Source organism: Scomber scombrus, chromosome 7 (genome assembly GCF_963691925.1).
Source record: "Scomber scombrus chromosome 7, fScoSco1.1, whole genome shotgun sequence".
In the NCBI taxonomy this organism is placed as follows: Eukaryota; Metazoa; Chordata; class Actinopteri; order Scombriformes; family Scombridae; genus Scomber; species Scomber scombrus.
The window spans coordinates 10,531,219-10,544,782 of record NC_084976.1 but is presented as its reverse complement, the minus strand read 5'-3'; the positions used below and the strand labels follow the sequence as shown (position 1 = coordinate 10,544,782).

General features: G+C 39.0%; 1 protein-coding gene across 1 annotated transcript in view; it reads right to left on the bottom strand.

Annotated features, from left to right (window-relative positions):
- Positions 1–13,564, bottom strand: part of LOC133984078 (CUB and sushi domain-containing protein 3-like) — a 212,287-nt gene that overhangs the window by 136,467 nt on the left and 62,256 nt on the right. The window contains exons 7-16 of the mRNA XM_062423328.1: positions 10,045–10,122; positions 8,401–8,488; positions 7,323–7,447; positions 6,706–6,827; positions 4,457–4,560; positions 4,078–4,190; positions 3,566–3,748; positions 2,456–2,782; positions 1,486–1,680; positions 907–1,045 (exon numbers count right to left, since the gene is read on the bottom strand). Coding sequence (XP_062279312.1) covers positions 907–1,045; positions 1,486–1,680; positions 2,456–2,782; positions 3,566–3,748; positions 4,078–4,190; positions 4,457–4,560; positions 6,706–6,827; positions 7,323–7,447; positions 8,401–8,488; positions 10,045–10,122 — 1,474 coding nt within the window. The remainder of the gene's footprint in view (positions 1–906; positions 1,046–1,485; positions 1,681–2,455; positions 2,783–3,565; positions 3,749–4,077; positions 4,191–4,456; positions 4,561–6,705; positions 6,828–7,322; positions 7,448–8,400; positions 8,489–10,044; positions 10,123–13,564) is intronic.

Genomic DNA, 13,564 nt, shown 5'->3' with positions numbered 1-13,564 from the left:
TTAGGAGGAGATAAATGAGAAGAAATAGAAGAATTCCAATCATTGCAATAGTATAAGATCAATGAGGTTCTTTCAAATCTGACATGGTATGGATTTGTGGTCACCCTCATGTCTCTACATCATTAGACAAATCACATTGGCACAGACTTCCAATATCACTATAAGTACTGTTGGAAAAAAGTACCTTCAAACATTTTCAACAAGAGAAATTTCAGGCATCTCAATGTTACAAATGCAAAGAGCTTAAAAATGGAGCACATTACCTCTGGTGTAAGACCACGGAAAACTGCATAAATTACGCATATGAATACCTGCGCATTTAAAGTAAAAGAAGAGGGAAAAGATTTGGGCTCATTTAACAAAGAGGGATGAAGAAAGAAGGTCTTTGTTTCTTTACAAAGGAGTATGTCAAAGCACTAAGAAAGCAACGACTATAAAATATGAACATCGGTTTCACTTTTTAATGTTATGAAATACAGAAGCAATCTTAAAGCAAGACTTTTTTTATTGCAGTTCTCTGGCGAAGTGAGCAAGAGCTAGCAAGAGAAACAAAGAATTACTTGACGCTTTCAACATTTTTGGAAACTAGGTCCATGTGTGCCTTTCACCTCCACTGACAGTCTATTTCTAACTGAGAGGATGTGAGAGCTAAAGGTAAGGGTAAGCCTTCTGTTTTTGTGCGTGCGTGTGTGTGTGTGTGTGTGTGTGTGTGTGTGTGTGTGTATGTGTGGTATATATATATATATATATATATTCACATGCAATACAGTATGTGGTTATGTATACATAAGGGATTGTGTGCTCTCCCAGTTTTCATTTTTGTCTTTGTGTGTGTGTGTGCGTGTGTGTGTGCGTGTGTGTGTCTTTGTTTCCACGGCTGAGTTGTTGCAGCACTGTCATACAGACCTGTCAAAGCTGATCTTGATGGAGCGTCCCAGCTCGGCCTCAATGACCCACTCACAACTCAGGGAGTCTTTGTAGTAGCCTGGCCACCCCGGGGAGAGGATGACACCAGACGGCCCTGAGTAGTGGCCCCCACAAGGAGCTAGACGAGCAGAGAGGTGGGAGAACAGTGGGAGGGATGGGTGGAATAAATATATATACATTAAAGATATTAATGGACTGAAGAGTAGGGGATAGTAGAAAGAGCAAAAATAGGGAGATGAGATAAGAGAGAAGGAAAATAGATACAGACGTAAAGTTGTCGTTTTACAGGTGATACAGCTCAGTAATCTTCTTGTTCCGACATGAAAAACCAAATGAGTCACCAAAGCGCAAAAGTTACACAAAAACCTTGAAATGATACTGCAGATAAATGTAGCTCAGTTTGGGTGGACTGTGTGTTCCAAACAACCTACTTCACGCCACAAAATCTAACCATTTTTTAAAGATGAAAATTCTCTCTCTTTCTTTCACTTCCTAACTCAGTAGTTGATCTACCCTCCCAATATCCACACATGTATTTGCTATTTCATTTCAGTTTACCTTCACATTTTGGAATGAGTCCGCTCCACATCACCTTGCCTTCTTCCAGATGGCATGTGATGGTGTTAGCCCCTTGTGTCTTGATGAAGCCCTCCTCACAAAGCACAGACATGGAGCTTCCTAGTTGGAAATTGTCCCCAAAGCGCCTGGCATTCAACGGTATGCCAGGGTCAGGGCACTCATTATGCCCGAAAGCTTGTAATGAGAAGAAAGAGAACAAGATCTAGTGACAAACCCTCTTGTGTGAATGAGAAATGGGGTCTTTGAGGAGTAGGGAGATAAGGGAAATAGATGTAGCTGTCTGCAGGAGGTGTAAAATACTAACAGAGGTCTGCTCTGTACACCTGAGGGTGACAATAGCCTGTGTCTTTACAGCTTGTTGTGCCTTTGCCAGGAGAAAAAAGAATTACGTGGGATTGTATTGGGCAATGAGGCAGAAGAAACAGCTTTTAGCTAAAAGCTTGGGCAATCGTTTTCAAAAAGAACAAAAAAGACAAGTATGGTTTGTGACTGAGAACATGCACATTCACACGCAATTACATGTGCTGTTGAACTTCATAGCCTCCTTTGTTATTAATAAAACATAAGATGTAGTTCCACGAGAAAAGAGCGGAGCACACTGATTGATATGCAGTGAAAACAGACACTACAATGTCATAGTGAAAGGCTGCAAATCAGTCAGTGTGCTTCAGTCTCTTTGCATCTGATATGTGCTGCTCCTGACCTTAGAAGCCCTTGATTCATCTGCATATTGCTGAATGTGCACTTTTAGTGATACCTCAAAAGATGCTAGCTACATCTTTGGTTAATTGTTTATGAGATATAAAAAGTGAATTCATTTAAGAGCTTAGTCATTCTTGATATTTGCCAAGCGGCCTTTATGTGTACCTTTATCTACTGGCAAATATATGCTTAACTATGATATGAATGAGTGAATCAAATCAATAAAACAGTCAGCAAACTGTCTTACTGCTATAGGTGATGTTGAACCCTCGCCCAGACATAGAGTGATCAGCTTGAAACTCCAGCTGCAGGACGTTACTATTGGACGTCAGGTGGGAAGGAACTTCAGCCCCAGAGAAGCGTCCTAGAATGGTGGCTCCTGACTGGTCCCCATCTTTGATAGTGAGGAAGTCATAGGGCGGCTCCAGGTCAAAGTCATTGAAGGCCAGGTGGATTCTGGAGCCAGGCTCTGAGATAATCAACCATACACAGTTGAGGTTGTTCCCATAGCCTTCTGGGTAGTCGGGGGACAACACCGTCCCCATGGGAGCAGTGAAGTTGGAAAAGCAGGGGACTGTGTGAGAGAGGGGAGGCATAGAATAATACTAATTAAAAAACAAAATATCCCAAGTGAGGCAATTTGCTTTACAGCAACTCTCTGTGGTTACATGGCAATCTACAGTGTATTGTATATTCTGTCATGACAATATCAAATCAGTATTGACCAATGTCAGCACTGTATAACTAGCCATCTAACTAAGGAGACAGCAATGCTCCTATGGGTGCTGAGTAGTTGGAGAAACACGAGATTGCAAGGAGGATGGAACAAAGGAGTTAGTGTACAAAAACACAGTCATTCAGCAATATGGGCACACAGGATTTCTGCACACTGTCCCAAGGGACACAGTTAACTTTGAGAAAGAGAGGACTGGATTTTTGTTATGGATATGAGTTATGCATAGTATAGTCTCACATAGCCAGACTTATCTCCACGCTTCCTGTTAGCGCTGTACTTACAGTATAGTGAAACTCACAGCAGGGATTTGAGCTGTCTTAAGAAAGGACAGAGCACAGTATAATGCAGATTTCCCTTCTCCAGAGTATATGTATAGTGTATCTGTATATACCCTACCTTCTTTTTTATTCTTTCAAATTAACCCCAGCATAACAAGGCAACCATAAGCTATCAATTTCCCATTTTACATTATGTGTGTTATTGTTTACACACAATGCACTGTATGGTCATTTAACAACACTGTAATTAATCCTCCAATAGCTTAGTGTCATTGTGAACTTTCCAAGCACATAAGTAATTGCTTCATTTGCTGTCATATAAAACAAAATGTATTGGACTCACATATGCAGATGGGGATATTAGCAGACCACTGATTGTTGTTCTGGCAGGTTATCATCCTCTCCCCGATGAGCTCGAATCCAAACTGGCATTCAAATCGCAGGACATTTCCGTTTAAGAAGCCACTACCCTCTTGGTAGCCGTACAGAGGTGTACCGGGGTCACCACAACTCTCTTTGTCAATTTCTGTGGGTGAGGGGAGAGGAGGAGAAGAGGCAGGGATGAAGATGGGAGAGGAGGGAAATGGGAAAAGTAGAGGATTAATTCAAGCCAAGTACAGTACTGTGAGGTACATTTGCTATCTTTCTTAACCATTATCTGTAAAGGGCCAGGTGAGGACTCAGAGTTTTTCAGTTTTTCAGTAGGACAGTGAAAGATAGCCAGCTAGCCAGACAGACAGAAGGACAGAAAGGCAGACAGGAAAAAGGACTCACTGCTTTACTGATGGAGACAGTTACAGACACAGACGCAAATACAGACAGTGAGCAATGGTATCAGCCCTTAAGTATGTGTACCTTTATAGTTGATCTTGAAGCCAATCGAGCCTACGCTCTCATCAGACTGGAGATGAAGCCACATCTGATGGGACATGCTGACAATCAGGTCTGGGACAAAGCTCCCAGTCAGTCTGCAGACAGAGCAACAAAAACATCACTGTGGTATCATAATCATCTTTTCAAACAACATGTCATTAAACAGAGTAAAAATGCATTCAACCAAATGATGATGTGTATTATATGATGTCTGTATATATTGTTGCCTAATATTTATTTAGGGTATGTACATTTTGCAGCTATATACATATTTGTCTGCTAAAAATTGAACATCAAAGAGTAGTAAAATGGTACACATTACAATATATATATCTGATGTAGTATTTAATGTAGTACTTACACTTGTATTATTGTTTTAGAATCACCTACTTCCCCTCCATCTCCAATCGTAAGTGAATCGTACCCGATCTCCAAGTCAAACTCCTCGAAGTTGATCTGAATAACCTGTAATAAAGTAGAAATTTAAATAGAGTCTGCCTTTTTATAAGAGTTAACATGCAGCTCTACCAGCTGATACTGCTTTAATGAGGGTTGACCTTATTCATGACATTCATTTATATAAGCCAAACCTTCTAAGTTAGATGAGCAGTGATTCCAAATGTTTAAGTTTTATTATCTAATCAGCCACCATCTCATTTATATGAAACTCATCGTTGTTCATTTCCATACACTGCTTTTAGAAAGAGGGTTTCTGGAGATAGCTTAAGTGTGAGAAAGACAAGTGGAAGTAGAGAAAGTCTACCGATTGTAATGTCTTACACATTTTTGCAAGCAGACAGCCACATGTTTGATCAAACAATGCTGTAAAAACCTAAGAATTTCTCCTATCTCACAATTCAGACAGCTGCATGATATAAGCTATATTCTGGTACTTTTATGAAACATGTGGCAGTAGCATCAAGAGAAAATTAAAGGCAAACACAAAACTCAAGTCACATCAAATTCTTGACTGTGTATTGTACAAGGCTTTGACAAATAGTGCGTTTCCATGCTGCACACCCACGTGAACAAAGGACGGCACAAACATCCTACAAAGCAATATAGAAGCTGACAGCAGTATCTTTTCACATTACTTTAGAGCACAACTCAGATATTACAGACCAATCATGGTCAGTCAGATTTAAGTGCTCAAAATTATGATTTGCCTGTCTACATTTACCTTCTACATAGCTTTGCCAGCTGTCACTTGTGTAACTTTTTCCTTTAATAAATATATATAACATCCTGATCAAACAAGCAACAGCTGCATATAATAATCATGAAAAATTGAGTGTACTTCAGAGGCATTACACAATAAAGCCACATTATCTCAGCCTACACTTTGCCTACATGGATTTGTGCTGAAAGAAAGGATGCTGTAGTGACATGAGTATCAAATCCGTTAATGACAATAATATGATGGCCGCTTGCTCATCCTTAGCATCCATTTCTCTAGCTATGGGGAGGGCAATGCCTCACAATATCCATTTAGAACAGCCTCATTACAATGCACGCATAAGCGGAATCGCCATAATAACACTAATGGACCAACTTTCAGTGCCAAGTGAATGACTTGTTTGCCTTGGAGAATGCACGGTGGCACAAAGCTAAAGCACTTGCCAGTCCTAGTGAGCTCTGAATGAGAGTTAGTTGGTTAGTTATTGTTTATTAGCATGACAGATTTGAACTGACACCCCTGTGTGTATGACTCACTGGACAGAATACCAATAGACAGCCCGATTTAAGTAGGAGAGCAGTAATGACCATTAGAAAAACAGCTTTGACCTCTTCACTTTGGGGAGAAACTGGTCCCATTCAATCATTATTTCTCTCATTTTCTGTTGCTCCAGATAAATGAGGAGAATTGCTCAACTGCCAACTGCCATGGTCAAACTGTGAGTCCAGTGAGAACTGTAATGCAATCCACTCACTGCAGCTATGTACATTAATGAGGGACAGTTGCAATGAACTTAAGTCAAAATATATGCATATTCCATGTAACCTTTTCTCACCCCGGGAAACCCGGGGAAAATAGATGCGTGCATAAATATTTATCCAGCAAGGGGAAGCCTGGACAGATGCTGTACACTACAGGGAAGGAGGGTTTTTCTCGTGTTAAAAGGTGAGGGTTCACTCACTGGGGAACAGGAAACAATTGCTCATTTGTGATTATTTTATAACTAATGAGGGACTGTGACACTTGTTTATAAAAAGAGATGCACTGCATTACTTATAGCCTTCCTCAAATTGTTCATGATATTTTAAAGTAAATTATTCAAGAAATGATCTTAATCTTTAAGAATAACATATCTGCAATGCTGTGGAGAGACTTAGAGACTATATTGAGGTATATTTTTGCTAGTGGTGATAGTGGTCTGCAAATTACTACATTCAAAGGATATCAGGTAATGATGATTAACACTCTCATGTAAACCAGGTAAAATACATGTGATAATGATACTAATGTGTTAGAGTCCAAAGAACTGTTATTGGTGAGAAATCACATCACAAAAGTAGCTGTGTGTTTTCATGAGATTTGATCAAAATGTAACAGTAATACATATTCAGAGATGCATCCATAGCTGGAAAACGCTTATTCTATTCCACTACCTTGTTTGGGTCACTGGCAGTGATGATCCACACGCACTGGGAGTTACTCTCATACTGTATGGGGAAGTTAGGGGATGTAAAAGTGCCTGATGGTCCCTGTAGATTTGACCCACATGTTTTCACTGCAATAGCACAGCAGAAACATAAAGACACATAAGATAAACACATTCATTTAAAAGACAGATTTTAAAATATCCCAAACCCTTAAAAAAATAAATAATAATAATAATATACATTATAAATCATCACTACAACTACACCTAAAAGTCAGTCCAAGAAATGGTAAATTCACAATAAATATTGATGAAAAAGGTGCTCAGAAGGCAGGGTAATAACTCCTGCATTGTAATATGACAGAAAGGTAATATATTGTTTGCACAAGTAGAGAGAGGGTCTATTAGCCATATTTCCATTAATCAAATTCTAAAAGGTGCTCCAGGTATTATGAAACACAGAAAAACAGGCAGAGCATTTTGGAATGGAAAAGTAGAGTGCTGCAGCAGAGGCTTTCATACATAATTAACAGAAATGAACTTTCCTGTATCTGCATAGATCCTCTATCCAGAGGCACTGCCTTAATGAAACTGTTTTATTAGCTCTTCAGAAACCTCGCTCACCCTTGCAGACGGGTCTGTGGTCGCTCCAAGCGGCAAAGACTTCGGCTACACGCTGGCAGGTAATCACTTTGGAACCCTGCAGCACATGGTCTTCATCACAGGTAAATTGAGCAGTTGCTCCGATGCTGAGAAGATAACAAACACCATTAACGCCTGGAAAAGCAATCAATTTCTCAAAAATGACTCCTGATGAAATATCACATTCATTATTTATTTCATACCATTCATTATGCATTTACATTGCATTGTGCATCCATATATAACATTCAGTAGATAAATTAGTCAATTTATTCCTTAAATGTCATCATTCTCTATACATCACAACTTACAAATGTCTCAGTTAAAAATGAGAGACAATAATTCCCTTTAATGCATGGAGCATTTTTTTTGCATATGGACTGAGAAAGCATCTTGGCTATGTTGATACTTGAAATTAATGTTTTGCAAATTAAAGCTAATAGAGTAAAGCAGAGGGCTATCTAGGCCATAGAGAGTATACATATACATCGACAAAGGAACATGCACTCAGCTGTGCAGAGACCAGAGAGTGGACTTAACTATGAAAAGTAACTAAATCTCTGCATCCGACAGGCTCATTTTTTTTAAACTACAAAGGGTTTCTAAAGCTGTACGAGTTCACTGTGCAGTATTCTGTACAGGGCATGAGAAAATAATCTAATAAAAGTCTGATATGTCAAAGTATATTGTCTGAAAGAGAACATTTTTTATTTTCCTCTACCGAAATAATGATATAGTTTGTGTTTGCTGAATGAGTTTTGTTCATGAAAAATGAGATACAGTAGAGTACACTGCACAATATTAACAAGAAAATTCTCACTGACTCTGGCAAATAGATAAAACAATATATGAAGTGATATAACAAAGTTTAAAAAACAGCTGCAGGTTGCCAGAAGTAGGTAAGAAGTGGGATTATGTGCTCTCAGTCTTGTTGAATTAGTAGAATGGAACAGTGGTACTTGGAATATGCTGCAAGTCATTATACTAAAAATGCATGGAGAGGATGTTGTTCCACTCCTTAACGCTCTCCTTCACTTCAGCTGCAGCGGCGCCAACACACCTGAAGTCTGAGCCGACCCGTTTGCCATTCTCCGGCTCTCCTGGATCAGGGCAGTAATTAGACACCTGTTTGATTCCTCCTTCATTCACTAAGTGAGAAAGACAAGGACCAAGAAGACTAAGAGAGAGACACTTTAATTGTCAAACTTTTTACTTCTAGAAAAAACCTGCTGCAGTGAAAAGCTCTTGAAAAGTAGATTACACAGCCTGTTTGAAAGTATCCTCGTTATGTCTGGTGACTGAATTTGGTTCTGGGAATCACATAAACAAATTGACCCCATCTTTCAATATCACATATTTTAAACTGTGACACTCATATTTTGTGATATAAGAGTGAGTGCCAAGGGTGAAAGCAACTCTCTTACCTGAGCTAGACAAAATAGAGGGAAACATATCTGTGCCCAACAGGGATTAAGAGGATTAAACAACCTTCAGCTATCAACTGCAGGTGCTACAATAATCACTCAGTGGGACTCTCCATACATAATAATAGTTTAAGTACATTAGATAAAGCTTTGTCGATAGGGTTTTTACTTTGGTAGAAAAGTAAAGCGGTGGCTTGGAAGCAGTAACATAGTTCGGTTTTTTGTGTTCTGACTACAAAAAGCTCATCTCCCCCTCATATTATGATCTGTGAATCAAAAACAGCATGCACTGGAAATGAAATTCATGAAATATGTAGTATCATAATTATCTCTAAGGTTTGTTGTAAAATTTGCAATAAGGCATCACCCCCCCACCCACACACACACACACACACACACACACACACACACACACACACACACACACACACACACACACACACACACACACACACACAAAGACACTTCTGTTTGAACATGAGGAGCTCTACTGGCATGTGTTGTTCCTTGGCTTTTTGCAGGAAATTCATTAGCTTTGAAGTTAATTGTTAGGGTTTATAATACAGTTATGGGTTCAATTATATGCAACAAAATCACAAGGCATATGAAACATCTCTTCATAGTATTTTAAATGATATACAGTATTGTCTTGTAGCTAAGATTACAACCCTCTGCATTATTCATGTCTTCATGCAATGCTGAATCTATGACACATAAGGCAATAAAGATTACAACCAGTTATCATTGAAGTGTTTAGCACACTGTGGAGTTAAAGGGAATTGTGTTCCAGATTGATGTTAATGACAGAGCTCCGCAAGCAATTAGAATGCATTCACTTCAGTCTGAAGTGTACACAAATCATCTGACAAGTGAGTGGTCAATCAACCTTGACTACGGCTGTGTGTGTAGATCACACAGTGCATGAACATAAGTCAGTCTGATGTGCTACTTAAATAATAAACAGAATGAGACAGCAGAAGTGCTGGCCGGCTGAAACTGATCAAATTTAGCATTCTACTGCAATATACATGAGTATGTCTGATCTAGCTGAGTTCATTTCTGTCAGGACAGGGAGTCCAAGGACAGCGGGGTAAATAGGTCATCAGAAAGAAAAAGAGACTGCACTTCTGCAAAATCTAGTACTGTAGCTTAATTCCTTCACCAAATGATGCAGCAAAAAAAGAGACAAGAAAGAAACAAAGACCCAGAACGCAAGCCCTACATAAACAAAAAAACCCAAACAATGAAAATAGTTGCATAATAAAAAATAAAAGACTTACTCAAAGACAGTTTGTTAGTGTTGTCCTTTCCTGGTAATAATTTTACCCCTCTGGATTTAAGCTCTCCAGAGCTTTTCACTGGTCGAGAGCAATAGAAAGAGTTCATTAGATAAAAGAAGTTACAGTATTAGATGTGAGAAGATACAGTACAAGTGTTTCTTTCTCTGGATAATACTTGGTTTTATAAAGAACATCAAAATGTAATTGCTACTGGTGTGCGTCCTTTTTCAAAGGGAAATGAATCCAGTGGCTCTGATGCATTCATAAGAGTTGCAATAGCGATTCTATAAAATCTTAATTAGGTTTTCATGTTTGTCAGTTCGTACTGTGTTACTCAGACATATTAAACAGTGGATGTAAATTGATTGGAAGAAAAAGATTTAATGGTTGCAGTTTATATGAGGGGAATACCACATAGAATCAAAGAGCCAAAAATGACTGCAGTGCTAAATTAGGTGAGACTAAACACAGCAGGGGCCGGATTTCAAACAAAAGCCAGGTGATGCAAGCGGCTGTCATAATTTTGAAGTATCAGCAGGCTAGCCAAAAGCGACGAATGATGTATCAAGCAAAATAGGGCCATCTGAGTCTGAAAACACTGGGCCTGTCTCTGAACTATGTGGTGAGTCAACTTGTTAATTCAAGCTGCTACAAACACAATTAGGTGTATCCCTTAAGTGAACAGGTGAGGATTTTAATATTAAAAACCTTCCAGTACATTTCTTTGCTTAGCAAATATCTGCCTTTACATAATAAATAACAAACAAATGTAACAATTGCTTGATCACTGCACAGCCATGTGGTGCAACAGTGACTGATATGGCTTCTTTACAATGAGTTGCCCCACATGCATGTAACTGAAAGTTTTGATGGAGGTATTTATGGTGAAGTTGCAGGTTTCATATCTGGCTTGGGGCCAGGCTCTATGGTATAGACTACAGATGAAGCCCCTTGAAAGTTCCCGTTCAAGCTGAAAGCCAGCTGAATGGCAGCTGACTCCCAGCCGGCTGCCAGCCGACTCAGCAACCCCCTCCTTCTCCTGGGCGTGTCTATCTTTTCCTGTAAACCCACCTATTCATTGTAACACAGGGTATGACCAGGTGATGGCGCTTCTGTCACAGAATAGCCCACATATTCTATGAATTTTTACTGGTCATCCGAACCAGTAAACTTACTTACTACCTAACGTAACCCACTGACTTTTTATATGCACGCACCACAACTTAGAAAAAATATTTTAAATTTCAAGGAAGACCATGACTGAGCAAACAATTTGCAGACACAGATACATGACTATCTTGAATAAAAAATGCGGAGTGTCTATTTGCACCCTAGACGTAACCCTATAACAACGTGAAAACATGGCGGGTATTCATCTTCCACGCCAACAGAAAAGGGCGAATTTAGAAAGGTTTCATATCTTATGTTTGTTCTAAAGACATTTCTGGCGGGAAAGTTGTATTATATTTTCATAATCTTTCCTCAGTGAATGCATACAAGCGTAAGTTTCTCAGTTAGACACATTGTAACGTAGGACCGGAGCGGTGGCGTTACGGGCAGCGTGTCCGTCTTTAGTGCGGGAGTCCTGGGTTCGAGTCTTTGCAGTAGCAGTTACTTATTGACAATGTTTTCAGCGGAAAAACTCTGCTGCATTTTCATAACTTTGTTAAGTAAATGCATACAACCCGAAAATAACTGACTTTACAACCTTCAGGTTGTTAAATGATGGAAATCAAATCTTGACCGATAATACTATGGTTCTCTGCTATGTGCCATGAGTTTAATATGTGTTTAATGATGTTCTTTTGGTTAACAGGAAGTGTGTTTGCCTGTAGAGTATTTTAAGAGTGTTTTTATTGTTTAGCAGTGAAGAAAGGAAAATGAATGGGATGTTTGTGCTAGAAAGAGAAACAAAGTGTGCGTGACAGGATTTGGCAAGAGTTCATACTGCAAAAAATCGGAACACATTTTCAAATCAAAAAATTAAATAGCCTACTGACTGATTATTTTGTTATTTGTTTTGAATCAAACACAAAAAAGAAAGACAAATTGCTTTTCATATTTCAATTTTAGGCTCAGATCAATTATACGAAATGGAAAAACGTAAACGACTGTATTTGATTTTAGGCAGGGCAAGACAAGGCAACGCAGCTTTATTTATATGAAAATAAACATTTGACAGTGAGAAATTAGAAACAAACGTAAAAACAAGGAATTTACAGGATGATTAACCTTTCATTTGATGCTGGTTTGAATATTCTCACACAAATTATGCCAGAGTGCTAAAACTGAGAATGAGTAGTTCAGCGTCTGCTAATTTGTGAATTGTAGAATTGTTGAAAAATGTGCAAGCCAACCCCGGTCTATTCAGTGCATGCTGTAAGTCAGGTAAGCCCATCCACTTTATTAGCATTATCATTGCTTAACTTTTTGTTTGGGCTTAATGGGCTATTTGGTTCCATTGCCACACAAATCACGCAAGAGTGTTCATGGCCGTTGCAACTACAGTACTTTCTGAGAAGGGGTGCAGATTTGGCGGGGTGATGATGGGTTTGGGGGGATGGTTGGGAGCCTGTTCCATTGTCTTTCAAAGCGAATGCCCCCTCCCCCCACACCTGTGCATGTCTCCTGGCAAACTGTGAATCCTTTGAATTTTTCCTCCCACGGCTCTATTACGCCTGCTCTCATTATGATCAAATTATTTTGACAATTATGTTTTATAACATATTGCCAATAAAATAAAAGTACTGAACAGACTCACTGGAGCTGAGGTTAATGTTAGCTGCACGGACAGAGACGTGTTTTCTCAAGCGAGTTCAAAGTTTTATCTATTTTACTTTCTTTTGACAATGACACGCTGGATGATGATTTCGGAGGTTATCCGACAGGAGAAGGATTGTGTAAACCAGTCGGTCTCAACAGGGCTTACGATTGGCTACGAGAAAGTGACGTTTTGGGGGGTGCCTCGAGTGGGAGATCCCCCTCCATTCATAACCCGTTGTGCGCCAACGTCATTCATTTCATTTCATTTCATTTCATTTCATTTCATTTTGACTTTTGACTTTGTAATTACCGGATAACGGAAACCCAGTATCAGTGTATCAGAATATAATAGCAGCAATAAGAAAAGAATAAAGAACAATAAATAATAAATCCAAAAAAACAAACGAACAAACAAAAAACTATAAGAACAATAATAGTAAGAAATATGTAGTAAAATAGTCGTGACATTATTTACATTATTTACACCGTCCATTGAAATACTATGTATTACAGTAAATAGCGCGTCCTGTTTTGAATCACTAGACGGGGTACAGTATGTCACATGGGCTATTTCTTGGTTTGACAGTGACAATGATTTGTCAGAGGTCCTGTAAAATGTACGGTATCTTCAATTGCATCCTTCTAATGAATTAACTCAGTTTATGTCCATGGACATTATAATGAAAAGGCTAAAGGCTTAATATTAGTTTGCATCCAGCGTGCTGCGTGGACTTCATTACATCTGCTGCACCGCTGC